The sequence below is a fragment of the Balaenoptera acutorostrata genome, chromosome 7 (genome assembly GCF_949987535.1).
Source record: "Balaenoptera acutorostrata chromosome 7, mBalAcu1.1, whole genome shotgun sequence".
NCBI lineage: Eukaryota > Metazoa > Chordata > Mammalia > Artiodactyla > Balaenopteridae > Balaenoptera > Balaenoptera acutorostrata.
This window is the reverse complement of record NC_080070.1, coordinates 63,649,963-63,669,950: the sequence shown is the minus strand read 5'-3', so window position 1 is coordinate 63,669,950 and position 19,988 is coordinate 63,649,963. Positions and strand designations below refer to the sequence as shown.

Here is a 19,988-nt window from a genome sequence, read left to right as displayed (position 1 = left end):
GAGGTCAGGGAGAGGAAGCCTTGGAGAATGAACGATTACAGGTGCTGACGTTGGAATAATACTGGGAGCAGAGCAGGCTCCCACAAGCATGGGGAGAGCATAGGGAGGGCTAATCTTGCAAAGGATGAGGGAGTGCATGAAGGGTCGTAGAGCTGGAGGCCAAGCAGTGAGAATTTGAGTATGTCACGTGTGTTGCCCTTTTTTTTTGTAGTAATATCTGCGGTTGGGTTACTGATAGGAAAGTAAACATGGAGACTTGAGAGCCAGCAAGGGCATGAAGGGGGCTGGGAGGAGTATCTGTGGATTTGGCCCCTGCGATCTCTTTGTTCATTCTTTAAGACAAAGGCAGGGTGGGGCTCCGTAACCCAGGAGCAAAGCTTGCTCATCTACACGGTGGAGGCTGTGACTCCAGTTGTAACTCTCACCAGGCTTCTCTCAAAGAGCTTATCGTATCTCTGTGTGTCCTCATTTTCTCACAGTTGAGTTGAATTATTTCCAAAGAAAATGATAGCATGATTCTTAAGAGCCAACTGACTAGTGTTATTTTTCAAGTCTTGACTTGTCTGGTTACAGACCTAAACCTGTCCTTTTCTACTTGTAATTTTCTTACAAGTTATGTACAGTAATTTCAAGCATCTTAATTATCCGGGCAATAATTAGGAGGTTTCCCTGTTTTCAGGTTCAAGTCATTGTCAGTTTCATTGCTTTCAGCTAACAAGTTTTCTTAAAAGAGAAAATATCCACAGTGCAGCCTGCTTTAACTGTTAAATAACCAGGACACTAAGTAATAGGCCACATTCAATGGTAGACCTTAGACTAAATCTCAATTCAGAACTAGCTTTGGACGGTATCATCCTCCCCGTGGGTCCTTTTCTTATTTCAGTCACTAAATTTGAGTTGGATAGGATAGATTATTAGTTGGGAATCATTTGGTTGGAAGTAATAGAAATCCTTCTCTAAATAGTTTAGCTTTAAAATTAAAAGAAAATAAAAGAATGTATGGATATTGGTCCATGTAACTTAGGTGGATTGACTTTAAGCAAGGCTGTATCCAGGGGCTTAAACAGGGTTGTCAGGATTCTGTTTCTAACTCTTCCCTCCCTGGTTGGCTCTGTCATCACTGGGAGCCTCAACTCTGCATCTTTAGAACTTAGAATCCCAAAGAAGAGAGCCCTTCTTCCTTCCAGCTTCCATATTCCAAACTCAGGGAAGCCTCTGGCATATGCCCATCCCTGAGCCAGTCACCATGCCCTGAGAAATGAAAGACTCTGGCCAGCCTAGGTCACACATCCACCTGGGATGAGGTGGTGAGGCATCTTAAGTGGTATCTCACCAGGATCAGAGGAGAAGGTGTCTCCCCAAAGGGAAACTAAAGAGGAGGAGGAAAGGGATAGTAAGTTAGCAAAACCCAAAGAGGTCTACTCTAAATGCCGTCTCACAAAACCGAAACAGTAAACACAAAGAGCTCTTCCAGTCTGTGGTTATTTCTGAAAGGCTCTCAAGGTTTATTATTTGTAGTTGCTAATGTTGGTTGTGATTTTCCCTGTATTGACATCTAGATGAAAGCAACGAAGGCTCCCCCAGGGTTTGACTCAGTGGAGAGCTGTAAAGTGACTTTGGGAGGAATGCACATAATTTTCAATGTTCGTTTAAAGTCATCTGTTTCTCTAGGGTCTGTACATCGACTTGAATTGGTTCCAATAAAAGGAGTTTGGTTCAGCAATCATCTGGTTTCAGTCAGGCTAGAAAGTAAACCATGAGAAAAGATTTGGGCACTCAGGTCCCAACTGAAAGTAGGAAGTACAGAGATTCGTGAAGTTAATAGATGTAAAAAGGGTGATGCTGAGAGAGACTGAGGGAGAGGGAGGAAGGACACCCAAATGCATGTTGATGGACACACCCTGTCACAGCCGAGGTTCCTTCCTTTGTTCACAGCGGTGAGCTGCGTCACCTCTCCTGCCCTGCCTTCCCTACCACGCACAGGCCTAAGTGGTTCCTGCACTACTCTGTCACTACAGAACTGTCTCGGAAGCCTGTTTAGTAAAATGCCATTTTCCCAATCTTCTCACCACCACACCTACAGGCTATATCTTAGTGCAAACCTCTGTGATAACACAAGCAAGAAGAATGCTTAAATTAGACAGCTGTCCAATTAAGGTGGTATTTCGCCACTATTTTTAAACCACAGTGATATGAGCATGCCTGGACCCCTCCCCTCCCTGATGGATAGCCAGTCTGAACAGCACATCCAAAATCCCCTCTATCATAGATCTTTCTATAAAGTGTTGTTGAAAATAGATCCAGTAAAGCCGACAGAGATATAAGAGCTTTATCTAATTCATGTGAAGGCTTTTTAAAAATTATCTCATATATTTGAGGGAAACCTGTTCATCTCACTTAATATGACAGTGTTAGCATTACCATCTAGCTCAGAGAAAATATAAATCATGATTGTTCCCTCTCTTCATGACTTAACAACAAAAATGTTTGTAGTTTCCAAGTGGCAATTAGACACCATAACAAAGCCAGAGTTAAAAAAAATCATCAATTCTTGGTTTTCAAAATATGTGGAAAACTCAATGAAAGGTTATAGGATTTGTGATAGTAATGCCCCCATTCTACTTGTACTCACTATTTAGTAGTTTGTCAGTGTTCATATTGTAAGAATGAATCTCTAAAGTCTTTCTTCTGGACTGACAATGAGGTTTCAGTTGTATTTCTTTTGATCTTCCTGATGATATTCAAGTGGGCATTATTAATAAAATTTTATAGATGAGAAAACAGAGACCCAGAGGGGTTAAGGGTCTTGCCAAAGTCACACAGCAAGTAAAGGATGGTCCAGGGGCTCCTCCTTTGGTCCAGTGCTCACTCCAACCCTCCAGGGCTGTGTCTTTAGTCTGTGAAGCTCATCCTCTAGTGGTTCTGTGTGTGATTTGCCCTGTTTTCCTGTCATTCTTTCACCACTGCCCTCAGGCAAACCAGACCCGCTTTTCCTTTGCTTTATGCAGTTGGGGTGCCTCAAATGAGACAGGAAGCAAGGATGTCTTTCTTGGTCATTGTTAGACTTCCTGATACCTCTGCTCCCATCTCCCTGGGTCAGTCTTGGCATGGTGAGGCTCCCCTTCTCATCCTGGATGGCAGAGCAGGCTGCCACATGGTGCGTTGGTTGTGAATTTAGGGCTTGTGTGGGAAGATTTGGGAAGCTATACAAACAAGGAACTAAGATCTCCAACATGCCTTCAATCCTGGCTTTGTTTCACGTCTGAGAAATGTATTGGTGGTAAATGTGCTTTTATATTAAGGAGAAACCAACACTAGAATTTTGTGGAAACTATTTCAATGCAATTCTAATGATGCTCATAAACTGGACTTGCTTTGAAGGAAAGAGAGTGAGTGAGAACTAAACAAGGGTCCACTTGCCCAACTAGCAGCAAAGCCAATTTACTGACACCAGGTTGCGGTGAAGGAGAGTACAGCATTTATTATAGAGCCAAGCAAGGAGGACGGGCAGCTCATGCTCAAAAGACCAGAACTCCACGATGGCTTTTAGTGAAAGGGTTTTAAATGCAAGCTTAGGGGTGTGGCTTGCAGGGTGTCTGATCGACTCATACACAGTTCTCTGATTGGTTGATGGTAAGGTAACGAGGTGATGTTACAGGAATCTCAGTCATCAACCTTCTGGTTCCAACCCGTCCACATGCTGGTGGTCAGCATGTAGTTAACTTCCTCCACTGGGTGGGGGTTTTAGTATCTGTAAAACAACTCAAGGATATGGCTCAGGATATTATCTATAACCCTTGAGGAGAAACTAAAGGTCTTTGACTTTGTTTTATGGCTCAGCTATTATTATTTTGTCTTGTTTGACTGTGTTCCTTTGTTTTTGTTTTTGTTTTTTTACTTCTCTGATTAAATTTGCTCTTTCAAACTCTGGGAAGGCCTAGGAGACTAAAGCTTTTATACAAACAAGAGGAAGGGGACATGGGGGGTGGGGCTGTCCCCAGGAAGTCTTCACAGGGTATTGCTTGGTTTCAATGGGACTAGAAATTTAATTCCAAAATTTCTTGAGAGGCTATAAGGGGATTAATTTATATTTTGATGAACTTTTAAAAAAATCTAGCCATCACCTGGTCTGTCCCATCCCAGCCCCCACTACATTTATTCCCTAGGGCCTGGGCCCTTGGTGGTGATGTGTTTCGTGTTCTGTTGCTTTGATCAGCTTGCCTGGGCCCAATGGCAGGGACCCCGGAACCTGAAGGTGCTGACAAAGATGACCTGCTGCTGTTGAGTGAAATCTTCAACGCTTCCTCCCTGGAAGAGGGCGAGTTCAGCAAAGAGTGGGCTGCTGTGTTTGGAGACGGTCGGCTGAAGGAGCCAGCACCCACTGCGGCCCCAGGAGAGCCAGACCCCAAGCCCCAGACAGGCTCAGGATTCCTTCCTTCACAGCTTCTAGATCAAAATATGAAAGACTTACAGGCCTCACTGGAAGGTATGTACCACAGGGATTGAAATGGGTTTTTTTGTTGGTTCATTTTTCGTTTTTTGTTTTTTGAAATCCAATGGCAGATTTTTCCTTATCTTTTTTTTAATGTTTTCTGGGTTTTATCTTATAGCCGGTGTCTTTTTTTTTTTTTTTTTGGTTTTTAAATTTTCCTTTTACATGCAGTGACTCTTTAGCTCAAATTTCAGGATCACGTTCCAGCTTTAAGATATGTATTAGGGTTTAAAATCTATTTCTTCGCATAATTTTCTCCTCCTGTTCACATTTCCTATTAATCAAAGGCTAGAGGGGCGGTTCTCAGTCTTACTGTCTTACTTTGATTTTAGACTTTTTCATGGCACACTTGAGGGTTCAGATTGCCTTCACGGTTGTGGCTTGTTGACTTCGCCATCTCTTCCTGGCCATCACCCTAGCTGAGTTCTCCCACATACTCATGAGGCAACATTCTCCACGTTCCCATAGACATGGAGCTTTCTGGGTGCTTTTTACCTCTCCATCCGGCCTCACCAGTACCCTGAGTATGCCCTCAGCTCAGCTGTTCCTGTTCTGCCTGAAACACATGGCCCAACAGTCCCCGAAGCCCGACCGCAGCAGAAGTAGAGTTTTCACACTAATCAAAAGTGGTCGGCAGCATTGGTAAGGGTTTAAGGTACTCCGAGGCTCACCAGCAGCCCACATGCTGGTTAAGAATTGCTGATGTGGAGAGCACATTGATTTCGAGTGCAAAAACTAACACTCAGGTTGAAATTTAAATTTTTAAGTTTGAGTTTCTAAGCAAACAAACCTTGAGAAGGAAACCATTTTAGTATTTCAACACTTTTTTTCCTCCTTTCATGCTTTAATTGTAAGACAGGAATCACTGTTAAGAGATTCTCAAATTGTTTTGGTTTTTCCATGAATTTAGGCTATCTCCTTAATAAACAGCGTGTTTATCTGGCACTTAAAGCTGAGAACAAGTGGCAGAGCTGGAATGATTAAGTAATTATGGGCTATTAAATTAAAAAAACAAAAACCTCAGGTCTTTGGAGATGAGATCATGGACATGGCAAGAGTTGGTAGGCAAGACCAAAAGAAAAGTCTTCACTCTTTTTTTATGAAATACATGATTCCTTTCACCTTCCTTTTTGAGTCCTATTTTGTAGCCATCTCATTTATTCTCAGTAATGGAGTTAGAGATAGGAGGGATAACTGCAATCCAAAACTACGTCTCTGCCCCGAGTTTCACCCCTGGGTTTCACCACCTCTTTTGCTGGGACCTCAGACGAGCAAGGCTGACAAAGACTGGGTTTCACCACCACCCACCTGTGGCAGAGGCACTAACAAGGCGTGGGAGAGTCGGGAGAGGCAGGGGCCGGAGCGGGATCCACAGCTCAGAGCTGGGGGCTGCTGGAGACTCTCCAGCTGTGCTGGAGGATGAATCCCCCTGGGGTCCCCAGCTTTGGAGACACCAGGGCCCCTGCTGCTGCCCAGGAGCAGTGGTGGCAGTGCTCCTCCCTCGCTGGTGTGGCCAAGTGTCACTCTATTGTGAGCGCCCCAGGCTGACACTGAGAAGTCAGAGCCACACGCCCTCTTCCTGAGCAGGTGGAGCAAGAATATCTCAGCTCAGGCCCAGGGCGCTGTCCCCAGAGCTCCGCCTGAGAGCTAGGACAAGTGTGGTGGCTGTGGGCTTTGCACTTCAGCCTTGCCCCATGGCCAGGAGAAATGCACACGACCACACTTGGGTCTAAGGAGGGAGGTGATCTGACGGCAAGAGAGATGCAAGCTCGCACTATGGAAAGAGAAAGAGGTACTTCAAAGGGAGGCCATTTATTTCTCAGGCAAACAGAGTCTCAGTGGAGGTTACTGCCCCAGTAGCACTTTAGCAAGTTTCTCATTTGTCCAACAAATATTTATCGAGTCCTCTGGGTGCCAGGCACTGGTGATTCACCTGAGAACAAAACAGACAAGGCTTCTGCCTTCCTGGAACTCATATTCTAATGGAGAGGAGATAATGAACAGTAAACATAATAAAATTACATTGTAGCTTAGAAAGTGACCAACGATATGGAGAAAAGGAAAAAGTAGAGCCAGAGGTAGTGTTGGGGGAATGACGGGGTAGATCAGGTATGGTTGAGGGTCTGCAGGAGGAGCACTGGGGTTGGAGCGAGAGAGAGAGGCACTTGGAGAGGAGACAGGTAGGGCCACATAGGGCCTCATAGCCTTTGGAAGAACTCGGAACCATCACAGCATCTTGGACCAAGGATGGACATGAATTGATTTACCATAAAGGGACCATTCTGGCTGCTAAAAGTTTCCTTTCCTCTGCTGGGATTCTATCAAGATCAATGTTAAAGGAGTTATTTTGTAACCTCTGAGTTATCCTGTTTCCTTTGCATGCCAACAGCCATAAATTGAATGTCTATGGAACTCAAAATGACAGAAAAAAAAGTGAACTTCAGTGTTTTAAAGAGGAAGCCCATTCAGCTTCTATACACCTACAGGTTCCCAGCAGGCACCCCCAACAATTCTGCCCCAGTGCTGCCCTCTGATTCAGGAAACCTTCAAAACACATGTACAGATAAAGAGTGGGCTCCCTGCTTTGATGATTGATCATGTAATCCAGTTCTAACCATATTCTGTGCTTTTGTCAGGACTCCCTCCAACCTCCTAAAAAAAGAGCAAAAGGTGGATGTTGGCTCTAGATTTTTTCCCATTGCATCCATGGTCTAGAAAATCCATCTATGCACATGAATTGCAAAAGAATCTAAATAATCATTAAACTTTTGACACCTCATATTGAAACTACTTCCCCTGATTATTCAGATCATCTCAAAAACTAAATTAAATAAACCACTGAAATAAGTAAGTAGTCAAACTAAACGTGGAGTAGAAAGGCTCATTGGCATATTGGCTCAGCGAGGCAAACAGTGGTAGGGAGTTCAGAGCCTGGGTTTTATTCTGTAAACTCCCTTCCCTGCATTCACTTTGCAGCAATTGGTCAGGCTACTCATTCTCTGGGCCTTTGCCTTCTCATCTGTAATACGAGGTATTAGACTCACTAAATAATCTATCAGGAGAGACCCAAGTCATCTGAAGGAGCTTTCTACTTTTCCACAAATGTCATCTTCTTATCCCCGGGTTAACCCCTACTTCAGAGATGCTGAAGTCTAAAACTGTTTGCTTCTGTGACTTTGCCCTTTATCGTGGTAAAATAATAAGAACCAGCAGTCCCTATGGCGTGCGCTGTGGGCCAAGCACTCCCATGTGCTTTACGTGTGTTAACTTACTTCATCCTCACCACACCCTTCCCAGGCAGGTACTGGCATCATCTCCAACTTACAGCCTGGGAAACTGAGGAACAGGGCAGTAAGTAATTTGCCCGAGATCATACCTCTGGTAGGAGGCAGGCCGGATTGTGGGCCTGAGCCACCGGACTCCGGAATCCATGCCTTTCCCCATTCTGTTCTGTTGCCTCCAAGTACCATGTCTCTGACGGCAAACGCGATTCCCAGACGGGCTCCCTCAGGCCTTGCCTTGGGTGCTTCTGGAGGAGCAGGACTTGTAAAGACTGTTATCCTGGCTCTGGGCTTCCTGGGTGTGCACAGGGACGGGGGAAACCACGCAGTCGTGGAGGAGGCATGTGGGTGTGGGAAGGCAGGGTTGAGTCAACCACAAAAGTTGGGTGACGTTCCAGGATAGAATATATGAAATCGAGATTGTCTGCAAAATCTTCGCCTGTGCTAGCCATCGCCCCCTCATTCACTGTAGTGCTGTCTAGCTCAGTCTCCCCACCGCCTTTGTAGCTCTTTGTAAGGTCCAGGCAGAGCTGTATCCTCAGGGGCAGTGTTCACAGGACAGAGGTGGGTGGCTCCAGGCCACAGCCGCAGATACCTCAGCGCCTTTCTGCACTCCCCTCCCTCCTCCTCCCTCCCCCCTCCCCCTCCCTCCCCTCCCTCCCCCTCCCTCCCCCTCCCCCTCCCTCCCCTCCCTCCCCCTCCCTCCTCCACCTCTTCAGTCTTCTCGCCTCCTTATCTCTCTGTTCTCCTCTGCCTTCCTCTCTTTTTTTTTTAAATTTATTTATTTATTTATTTATTTATCTTTTGGCTATGTTGAGTCCCAGCCTCTGTGCAAGGGCCCTCTCCAGTTGCGGCAAGCGGGGGCCACTCTCCACCGCGGTGCGCAGGCCCCTCACCGTCGCGGAGCACAGGCTCCAGACGCGCAGGCCCAGCAGCTGTGGCCCACGGGCCCAGCCGCTCCGCGGCACGCGGGATCCCCCCAGACCAGGGCCCAAACCCCTGTCCCCTGCACCGGCAGGCAGACCCTCAACCACTGCGCCACCAGGGAAGCCCTGCCTTCCTCTCTTTTTTGGCCTTTGTCCTCACTCTTCTCCTTTGCTCTGGGGAAGTAGAAAGGAAGGGGGATTTAGTAAGAGAACAATTATATCTTCCTTCCCCCACCTACTTCAACCTCTAGGAGAGCAAAACAAAGGAACTTACATTTAGGATCAAGTTGTGCTAAAAAATTTGAAGGAGTTAATTTTAGCTAGACTTTCTAAGGGTTTCTGAAGTTGCCAGCATGATAGGGGCTGGGGTTTTCTGTGTCATACAGTGATGAGAAAATTGTACCTTCCTGAGGCCTCTTAAAGTGAGTAGGAAGAGGGCCAGCCAGAGGGGCTGCCTGAGGTAGAGACCCGGCAAGGCTGATGGGCCTCATTAAACATTCTTCTTAATTCCCCACCAACATCCAAAATTTAATTTCGAAACAGACGCTGATACTGAAAAGATAACCATCTCCTCAAAGTAAGTGCACCAGGACATCTTTTAATTTAGGATTCTGGAAACCAAAGTGAGGAGTCTTGTTCCAGATTCTCACAAACATACAGCCCTTTGTTCCTTCTGGATATTCTTTTGTTTTACCTCATTCCGAGGTGCTCTTGCCATCTGGGTGGGTTTCCATTTAAAGCTAATGTAATGGAAAGCTTAGCGTGATCATTCTCTTAGATTTACCTTTCCTCAACCAGAGCTCTCCTCTTGCTGTTTCTGGCTTAGCCTTGCTCCAGGCTAACATATTTCCAGGACTCAAATGGAATAATGTGAAAGAAAAGGCTACGGGCCCGCATTTAAAGATAACCTGAACACAGAGCGTGAGCCATTGGCGTTGTTTGTTCCATCAAAGAAGCAGCACTTTCTAAGCCTGCTGGGCACGTCCCCAGCTCTTGGGTATCTGCAGAATTTAAGTGCCTCCGTTAGTGCATCGAAGGAACCTTGGTGACCATCTACTCTACCCTCACTTTATAGATGAGGAAATCAAGGGACCCCAGAAAGGTCTCATGACTTGCCAAGCTGTTGTGGTTTTATCCACCATTCACATAAGGTCTAAACTCCTCAGCTTGGCTTACAGAGTCCTTTAAGGCCTGCCCCGGTCTCATCACTGCCCATACCCCCCACGCCTTTACTTAGCATGACTCAATGACCTTGTTCAGCTGGAGAACCATGTATTTATTACGTCTGTAAGCTGGACTCCAGGGAGTCTGACTCTCCCCTCCTCTCGGACCACTCCACCCACCTGCATGGTCATGATGATTGTTCTGCTTGGCTAACTTCTCATCCTGCAGGTTCTCCTGTCCAGTGTCATTTCATCCAGGGACTCCCCCAGCAGTCAGTGTTAGGTGTTTCTGCTCTCCATTCCCTTTACACCCAGTACTTAATCATTCCTCTTATTTCACCTCATTGTAAAATTGATTTAATTTTTTGTCTGCTTTAAGGTTGTCATGGGCAGGGCCCATGTTTGTGTTGCTTACCATCATATTTCCCGATCATAGCTCAGTGCCCAGAAAAGATGTTCGACAGAGACATCTGGATGGATGGGTAGATGGATGGATGGATGGCAGGCAAGAAGGAAGGGAGAGATCAACTGACACTGAATCACTAATTAGAAAGAAAACAGTCCTAAGACAATCTCAGGGGTTGGTTCTCATGTCTGCTAACTTATACAGAAATCGAGATTCAGCTCAGATTTATTAAGGGCCTGTTCTTTACAGCCTCCGTATTCCCTCGTTTCACCACCAAGATCCCATTTTATCCATACAACAACCTAATGAGGCAGGAATTTTTATCCACCCTTTGCAGGTATGGAAAGTGGGGCTCAGAGAAGGTGTGGACAGCAGGCTGGTGCTTGGCCACCAAGACCATGGTCTTCCCACTTTCCCCTTCATGGCCAACCCCACCCCAGAGCGCCCTGGGCTGTGCTCATCAACCCAGCCTGGGCTTTTGCTTTCCCAGTTAGTGAAATATTACATTCATGGTGAAGTGCTATTCTGGGTGGTATTATTTTGGCTTTACGTGCTGCTCTAGCTGGCCGGTGTTATTTCTGGCTGATTTATATTTTCCCTTATGTAAGTAAAGGGGGGCAGGATTGCTCCAATAAAATTTTATATGTGTTTCCTGCAAACGGGTAGCACAGTTGACATATCACAGGAACCGACAGCTAGGCTCGTCATCTTGCTCACAGAGCTCTCAGCTTCTCCTGCCTCCACTCTTCACCACCCATCTCCTGAAACAATTTCTCTGAGATGGGGAGACATCTTTCCAGCCACACCTTCCTGTTAAAAACGCCTCTGCCAACTAATTAATACCAACTTGAGAACAGTTGATGGCAATTACAGGAATATTAGCAACAGTAAGTTCTCATTAAATAGCATTTTTTTCCTGATAGAAGCCAAGACATTTGAAGTCTGGCTTGGCCTTCCATCCATAATTACCCTAGTTGCACCCCTCCCCTAAATAATTCCCAAAATGATATGAGTGGGGGTGAAACTGCAGCTCAGCTTAGTATTTGCTTAAAATATGTGTATATAGCTGGTGTCACAACTGTACCATTTTCTCCCCTCATGTGCATATAGTTGGATTGTTAGACTTATGCTTAATAGCTGTTCTGAGGAGAGATTGTGATTTGGCAAACTGGCTGCTGTTTCTGCTTCACGTTATGGGACAAGGGAACAGTGATGGGAAACTTGGAGGTATACTTTCCCCATCATCTTAGTCCCCAAAGGGGGATGTCTTTACGCTTATCCTTCTCCATGTCCTCTGCTGCAGAGAAGCCCCCAAACCCATAGATTCCACATGTCATACTCCAGATATCACTTCCACATGTTCATGAGTGTTTAGATGAGCAATATTCAAAAATCCATAGTTACAAAGAATCCAATTAGAAGACACTGTCTTTATAAAGTAGTCTGCCATTATAATCCTTTAAATTATAGGCTTAAAAATACGACTTGTATTTCTGGTACTTTAAAAATATGACTTGATGTACAGTCATTTTATTTGTTTATAGCCATTTGGGAACATGTCCATCACATAAAGTGAGGGGAGCTCCGTTTTGGTATGTGGCTTTATTTCTGCCTCCTGTAGGAAAGTGTTCCACTTTATACTCTGAAAAAGACAATGGTTGAACCACCTCTTTTCCAGCATTCTCTGCCGCCATTTTAAAAAACAAATGTGCATATTTTTGAAATGAGAAGAATTTTCTCGTGTTCTCACTGTATCAGATAGCATTCAGAGATCCTGGAGCGGTGGACTTCCATACCCCTCACCTGCCTTTTCTCTGCATCTGTTCAGGGTCTTTCTGGAAGTGTGGGCCTCCCTGAACTCAGAGAGCCTGACAAGGTCAAGGAGCTTAAAGCCCCAGGACCTGGGAGGTGGGGTCCTGAAAGCAGACCTCTCTGTCTCTGAGGAGGGCCTCTCTCCTTGTCCCGGCTCTGGCTTCAACCAAGATGACCCTGATCCTAACAGAGATGGTGACCGTGGCAGTTCCTTGGGGACCATCTGTGGCAGGCCCTCTCACACTACACTGCATGACAGCTGCCAAGGGTTTGTGCTTCCCCGGGCTCCACCCCCAGCAATTCTGATTCAGTGGGTGATGCCCCTGCCAGTGGCACGGGCACCATACTCTGCGAACCACTGCCCTAAGAGATGGAGGCCAGGCTGCAGGCGTTGATGAAAAGTTACACAGGCTCTGCAGAGCATAGGTGGGTCTTGACATTTGGTGTCCAGAAGAGGACTGTAGGGAAAAAGGTAAAATTGACCCAGTTAGATGCTACCTCTTTGAGCTTTATTTGGCACCCGATGAAACTGCAATTTAAACTTTTTACATTTACCACTATTTATGTGATTTGGGTTTAGAAGGAAAATGCCCATGGGCCAATTTTCTAGGATACAGGGAGGTTATGTTACTCCTGGATTACACCAAATACTGGTCATTTTTAAAAAATGCTTTATTGAACTATAATTTACATACCATGAAATTCACCCATTGTAAGAGAACAGTTCAAGGATTTCTGGTAAATTTATATTGTGCAGCCATCACCACTGTCTAGTGTTAGAACATTTCCATCTTCCCAAAAAGTTCCTTTAAAATCTGGTGCTTTTTGTTGTTTGTGAATTATGTTAACAACATGTTCAAGTACCTTTCCAATGGATAACAATACTTTTTAAACCCTCTCTATGTTTTCATTATTTTAGACCCAATAAATAGGTCACAGGCCACCTGTTTCATTTGTCATTGGTTAGTCTTCATAGAGACGTTTGTGTTTACTTGCCTAAAATGAAATAATCAACCAGTGAGTATTATAGCATCTACTGCGCCAAGCACTGCTTTGCCATCTCTTAAAACAAAGCTTCATAAGTGTACTTCTCATGATTTAAAAGAGTTCTTCAATAGTTTATCTTAATTTCAACACCCATCGTGTGCCAGGTAGTGCACTAAAGGATGTAAAGATGAATAATACATGGTCCCTGCCTTCAAGGGGCTCAGAACTCTAGGAGATGAGACAAAAGTACAAGCTAATCAATATAGTATGATTCTATAATTAGGTCCCTTATCACAAATCTTAGAATGGTAGGGTAAACAAACAGCATTACATCTTATCATTTTTGTGGCATATACTGAGTGGCTTGCTTGCTCCAGAAATTGGTTTCACTGCCCCAGCTGAACTCTGCCATCTCAACGTGATGTCTCATGGGGGCCTTATCAGAGACAAAACCTTTTCTGTAGAAAACACTGCGACCAGAGCATCCCAGTGAAAGGATACAGTTTTAACCATTTGGACCCAACAGTGGTGCCTCATCTGATGGTCTACGTTTCACAGTGAGAATCAACAATGGCCTTAACCCACACACACCTACCTGTACCACATTAGGTGTTATGGAGCACATTGAAGAAACAGTTCCCTGTCTCACTGAGAAGACAGGACTTACACATGAAGAATTAAAGCAGACGTGCAAAGAAGTATATGGTAAAGTTCTAAATTAAATGAGTCATGCTGGAACATCCAGCACAGACAGTAAATACTGGGGGGAAACTAGGCTTGCTTCCCCCAAAGCAGGACTGCTGAATGCCTCTTAATCATTAGGGGCAGGCAGAGCACAGGGGGCCTTTCAGAACAGTGGGTTAGACAAGATCAATGTCATTTGTAAGGGTACAACATCAAGTTAAGGGGATGTTCTTTCCCCTCATATATTTGGACTGGACTACCATTTACTTCTCTGTATTAACTAAACTTCCCAATTTAAATAAGCTGTATGGAAAATAAATGACCTGGATCATATTGGAAGTAGAGAAGACCAGCCATTCCCTAGTTCTGTTGCTACATTTAATGGTGTTCACTTTTTTAAGCTTTCCCCATTTGTGACAGGAAAACAAGGCACTTGATTTCCTTGCAACACTATTGATAATCTTTGGGGTGACCATGAAATGATGTCACTTGGTAAGAAAAATGGGTATAAAAGTGAAAGCAAAAATGCTTTAACCTTAGCAATTTCTCATTTGCTTTTCAAAATGCAGTCTTTTCCCTATTTTCCCATACTTTTAAGGTGGGCATGATTATACATATCCACTCTCCCCTAAAACATATTCCGGGTATGAGGAACATGGGAGAAGGGTCTTTGCACACCACCCTCCTCTCTCTCTTTGAAGGCCATCAGAGTTGAGAGCCATGTGTGTGCCCCAGGAACTGATGGGGCAGTGTAACTGCCCTTCCCTAGATCTAACAACCTCTGGTTTTGAACATTAGGCTTGTCAGAGAGCAATGTCAATCGTACTTCTCCTCCACGGCCAGCACCAAAGGCAAGCAGTCCAAATGGCAGTAGCCCTGCAGTGAAAGGTAATACAGTGTTCTATCCCCCTTAAATGACAGTTGCCTTCATTTTCACTGGCCTAACACCCTTTTCTTTATTTCTTTACTAATTTCCATGTGAGCACCTTGGGTTCAAAGGAGGGGTTGCATGGGTGGAGAGTTCGGCATGATCCTAGGAACTAACATTCTAACTTTTCTCCTGGCTTAATGTCCTAATTCATAACTCCCTCTATCAAATCTAATGAGGAAGACTCAAACATCTATCTCCATGTGACCGGGTGCTTCCCAAGATTGGGTGACAACAGTAAGGGAGAAAAGCCCACTGAGGTTGGCGATCCTTAGCTGAAAATACCATTGCTTCCACCAGACAAGGCATTTGGTTAGTGCTTTTCAGGAAGAGCCAGGTGTCTTAGTTGTCAAAAGAGGGCCTTTGGAGCTTGTGAAATCTGTTCTTTTGAGACAAAACATCTGCCTGAGGAAGATCTCATCTGTATTTGCAGCTCTCTCTCTTTCTTTGGTCATCACCCACTTTCCCTGTGTTGACCACAGGAAGTTAAAGGAAGTGTCAATTTTATTATCATCAGAAAGCATTCCCTTGATGTTTTTTGGGTGTTGTGCAAATAGTTGCACCTGGTTTTCCCTCCGGCAGTGGAGGTCTGGGGAATGTGAGGACCCCTGAGGTGTAGTTACCTGGCTCCTCACAGCAGGGCCACACCCACCATCGGAAGGTGCTGGGAAGGGGAGGGGAGCTGTGGAGAGTGTTTTCGCTGGTGCTGTCTCTAAGATATCTTGATATTCTCTATCAAGAACCCACTAATCCTCCTAAGTCAATCTTGCCCCATACAGTTTCCTTGTGTGACCTACATGACTAAAGAAAGAGAAATTACTCCCTTTTTTTAAAAAAAAAATGATGTCTCCCCCGCTCCCACCAAGCTGTATTGAGATCTCTGAAGTCTCAATTTATCATATCAAAATAAACCAAGTGTTTTGGGGGCTAACTGCACACAATGTGAAATTAATGTTACATAGTAATAACTTGCACAGTTACTAACTAGTCTTGCTTGCAATAGCTTATCTCCGTAATAGAGGCATTGTTATCTCATTATAAAATAATATATCCACAGGAGACTTTGAACAACAAAGGGAGGAGAATCAGAAGTATAAAGTGATCAGTACACTGTCTTAATGTTTAAGTGCTTTTTAGCGAAAAGATTAAAAGCCCTGTGTATGTTGGTATAATCCCATCAATATTCTCTATCACTCTCATATAACCACTTTTAGCAACTTGTGCTACCAATATTTTTTGAGACTCTTTTCAACCAGATGGCAAGCACATTCCTAGCTGCTCTCAGCTAGAAGGATAACCTGTCAGAGAGACATTTACTTCATGCTTTTGATACTCCCACCCGTTGGAGAAAGAAAAAAAAGCGTGGGTCATCCAAGCCAATGAACTTAGATTCTCATGTGGAATGATTTATATAGAGAAGAGCCCCCAACTTATTTGTAAATCACTTGCATCAGGTGCTCTTTTGAAAATGTTCTCCTCATCTGGAAAATAATTTGGCTCTGTAATCGTGGCACTCAAGAAGTTAGGACAGACAGGTGGTTTGGTGAAAGGACAGCTGAAGGCTGTTCCACTGAGGCTGGAGTGTAAGGGGTATGGGGGCAATTTAGAGCCCAGTGGGGAAGGGGAGGCCTGTCACAGGCCCCCTTCCTCTGATGGGAGAGGGTTAAAGAAGGCAGTGACCTTGAGAGAAGAGGGGCAGTCAGGCCTAGGTGCCATCCTCCCCCCCTCCCCCCTTCTGGACCTGTTGCTTTGAAGGCTGAAAAGAGTAACCACGGTGTTTCTCTTAACCCAGCAGATTTGAAAAGATTCCTCCAGGAAGCACCTTGCTTCTTGAGACATTCAGTGTGATTTCTGAAATGACTGATATTTCCTGGTGGCGGTGAAGCATGGGGCCTGGGGTTTCAGGCAGCTCTGCGGGCTGTGGCCATCGCTGGGTGGAGGTGCAGGTGTGGGTTAACACAAAGGATCACTGTGCATTGAACTGTATAAAGACCATGGTTTAAAATGTTACTCAGCCAACCGGCCAACAGGGGGGCATGGAATACCCTAACAAGGCTTAGAGACAAAGAGCAGTGGGGTTTGTCAGATTGAGCTTCCTGCCTCTTCAAGATGCACCTGGACCCACCTGCCTGCAGCCTGGCAGAGGTGGGAGTTAGCAAGGTAGGTGTGCTCATGTTTGCTCTTTTCTCCCCAGAGCCTGCCAAGCCCTCCTCGGACCTGACTGCCTGGTTCAGCCTTTTTGCCGATCTCGACCCATTATCAAATCCTGATGCTGTTGGGAAAACCGACAAAGAACATGAATTGCTGAATGCATGAGTCTGCAGCCTCCAGGAAGGAGCCCACAAGCGGCTCCAAATCAGCACACCCGGGGGGCTTGCAGATGTAGGAAGTGATCAGTATGCTGTTTTAATATTTACGTGCCATTTTAATAAAATGAAAGGGTCAAAGGCCCTGTTTATATTGGTATAATTATTTACTTTTATTTGGTATAAAGGGTTCCCGTGTGTTCTCTATGTGGACCTGACGATACAGGGTGGTCTGGGAGCGGTTTCCAGGCCCACCGTTTTCCCGCCCACAACTGCATCGTGCCGACGTGTCCCTGGGCTGCTACGAGGTCCAAGTTCAAATCAAACCTACTTTTTGTTAGGTTTAAATAAGGTGTCCTACAGCCTCAGAGGCAGCGGGAGGCTAGGGAGGCTTAAATGCCTCCTCTCGTACCCCCTTGCCTGTGTCCCCCCTTAGAGGGGGGCTGTAGGGAGACGCCCTCTTCCTGCCGAGCCACCTTCGGAGAGCTCTGGGTGAAGCTCCCGCCAACCAAAGACTGTCCCACAGCCCCTGCCTGCTGTGCGGTGGGTTCTCTCAAGGGCAGTGAGCTTGTCGGGGCTGCACAAATCCCTCTGCGGAAAGCAGCCATATCTGCAGATCCCAGCTCTCCTTTAGTCCTCTCCATGTCTGGAATTCAAAAGCATGTATTTCTGGAGCCTCTTGTGACATTAACTGTTTTGTTTTTTTAATTAAACGGAAAAGATATTTGACACGCAAAGTCAAGTTGAGTCTGTCGTGTGGACTCAGCGGGGAGGTGCTGTGGGAGTAGAGGCTGGAGAGGGACGGGGGAGAAGGACGGGTCCCACCTGCATGAAGCTGCTAATGTGACCCATGCATCCCCCAGGTCCGGCAGTGGGGGAGGGGCGGGGACTCTTGCCAGCGCGGGCAGGGGTGAGGGCGGCAGTTCTGCGTGTGGGCACATAAGCGACTCCGATAATCCACCTTTGTCGGAGACCCCAGGGCTGGTGCCTCTCCTTCCCGCCCGTGTCACCGGTGAGGGGCTGAGAGGCCACACACGTCCGCAGAAGCCCGTGTTCCACGCCTTTCACTGAGTCGGGGCGGAGTCTACGACGGACTAGCCAGGCCTTGGTTCTACGAGCTCAGCTGGGCCGGGAGGTGTTAGGAGCGCAGCTGCGCTCCTGCAGCCTCAGTCCCCAGCCCCTAAAGGGTCTCCTGGGGCCACTTCTCCACGTGCACAGAGACGCTGGGCCTGCCCAGCCCAGGGGAGACCCAGCCTGGCGCCCGGCCTGCGGAAGGCGCTCCTCCCTCTGCGCGGGAGGAGACGCAGGTAAGATGGCGCCGGGACCCCGGCGGTGCGGATGTGGCTCGTTCAGCTCAGCTCACTTCCGGGCCGGAGCAGCGCGGCTCTCCACAGGGGTCTCTCTCGTTAGAATCTCATTTAGCAGATTCCTCAGCCCGGCATTCGTGGTCTTTGAGGAGATGTGTGTGCAGCCCCGGGGCCCCACCTCACTTTGAGGAGATGGGTGTGCAGCCCCGGGACCCCCACCCCTCAGGAGCCTCCTCAGACCCCCTCCCCCACAGGGACCTCTCAAAGTGTAGCCCGCAGTTTTCCGTCGGAGAAATGCTCCTCATCTTCCTCCCTCGTCCTCCCATCTCCTCAGAAGGCCTGTGCTGTGTGCATCTGCCTCTAGCACCAGGTGTTGCGATCCCAGAAAACAAGGCCTCTATTTCCCCAAATCTCTGCCTCCCCAGTAATGAGCGCCCTGGAGTCACCTTGTAAGCACTGGATTAATGATTGCTGAATGGAGCTGCCCTGTGTGGAATGTTGATTAAGGCCTCATAGTTTCATCCTGGGTCCCATTTGTTTGCAGCTGTAAAAACCCACAGCAGCCCCTGTAAGGCGGTGAAGCAGGAGGGCCTGACTCCCTCTGTCCAGGCTGGAGGCCCAGGGAGCTTGGCTGGCGGAGGGCAAGGGGTGCGGGGTTCTTTTCTGTTGAATGGATCACTTTAAATACTAACAGTTTGCATTTTACGGTTGATCTGTGCGTGAAGGGGAGAAGAGGACTGTGGTCATTGGACAGCCTTTGCTACAATTAAAAAAAAAAAAATAGGCATTTTCTCCCTGGATTTTTACATTTTTGTTAAAAAAAAAAAAAAAGATTCAATTCCCTGTCCCATCTGCAGTCCTCTCGGCCAGGCTCTTGATCCCTCTTGATAGGTGTGTTTCGATCGTGGCTCACACAAAGCCCCTTCGACCACCTCTCCAGTTTAAGGAGAAGCAGCTGCTGCCTGATTCTCTTTTAAGTGTCCTGTGTGCCGGCCCAGCCAGGGGGCTTCCTCTGGGACCCACCTCGGGGCCGGGCTGTCTTCGTCTAGAAATCGAAGGTGCCTCACCTCTTCGTGCCCTGTCTTGCTTCTGCTAAATTTTCATCCCATGTCGTGAGGCTGCTCTGAACTCTCAGGGACATTCAGAGAGCACCTGCTCCTTGAACACTTCCATCCCTTGGAGGTGCAAGTCTCCCTTCCCCACTCCCCCGGTCTCAGCTAATATAGAAAGAATATTCACATTTACGGGAGGGAGCCAGAATGTTTCTATTTGCACTTTATAGATTCATTGCCTTCAAAATGTAATTTTAGAAATGTCAAGTTGATTTTGAGTTCTGGGAGAGTGGGAAAAGCATCCGTCAGCTTCAGAATTAGAAATGTGCCAACTTAGAAAGAACCAGCACTTGTTGTTATCAGAGGTTTATGCCCAAGAAAATGTTACCTGCTCAGAACTGGCAGCCTCGGGAGCCCTGAGTTGCCAGTTGGCGTGTAGGTGGGGCTCACCATCATGTTGTGGCCAGTGTTGACACTGGGTGTGGGCCAGGGCTGAGGGCCCCCCCCAAGGCTGCCATGTGAGGCTGCCTAGCCCTCTGGGTTAAGATGGCTCCCACCAGACCTCTCCTGCCCAGGCTTCAGCTCCAGGGGCCAATTAGCCAAACTCTATGCTTTTCTCTCCGAGACCCCTCCCCAAGGGCTGA

At 46.5% G+C, this 19,988-nt stretch overlaps 1 protein-coding gene across 17 annotated transcripts in view; it reads left to right on the top strand.

Moving 5' to 3' along the window:
* Window positions 1-17,722, top strand: part of ICA1 (islet cell autoantigen 1) — a 143,665-nt gene extending 125,943 nt beyond the window's left edge. For 14 of the 17 annotated variants that reach the window (XM_057550189.1, XM_028168905.2, XM_057550183.1 and 11 more), the window contains 3 exons: window positions 4,217-4,486; window positions 14,550-14,639; window positions 16,874-17,722. In XM_057550189.1, the coding sequence (XP_057406172.1) occupies window positions 4,217-4,486; window positions 14,550-14,639; window positions 16,874-16,995 (482 nt within the window). In that variant the 3' untranslated portion in view covers window positions 16,996-17,722. Of the gene's footprint in view, window positions 1-4,216; window positions 4,487-14,549; window positions 14,640-16,873 lie in introns of those variants that run through there. The other 3 variants (XM_057550190.1, XM_057550185.1, XM_057550192.1) reach the window with 2 other exon arrangements.
* The last annotated feature ends 2,266 nt before the right edge of the window (window positions 17,723-19,988 follow it).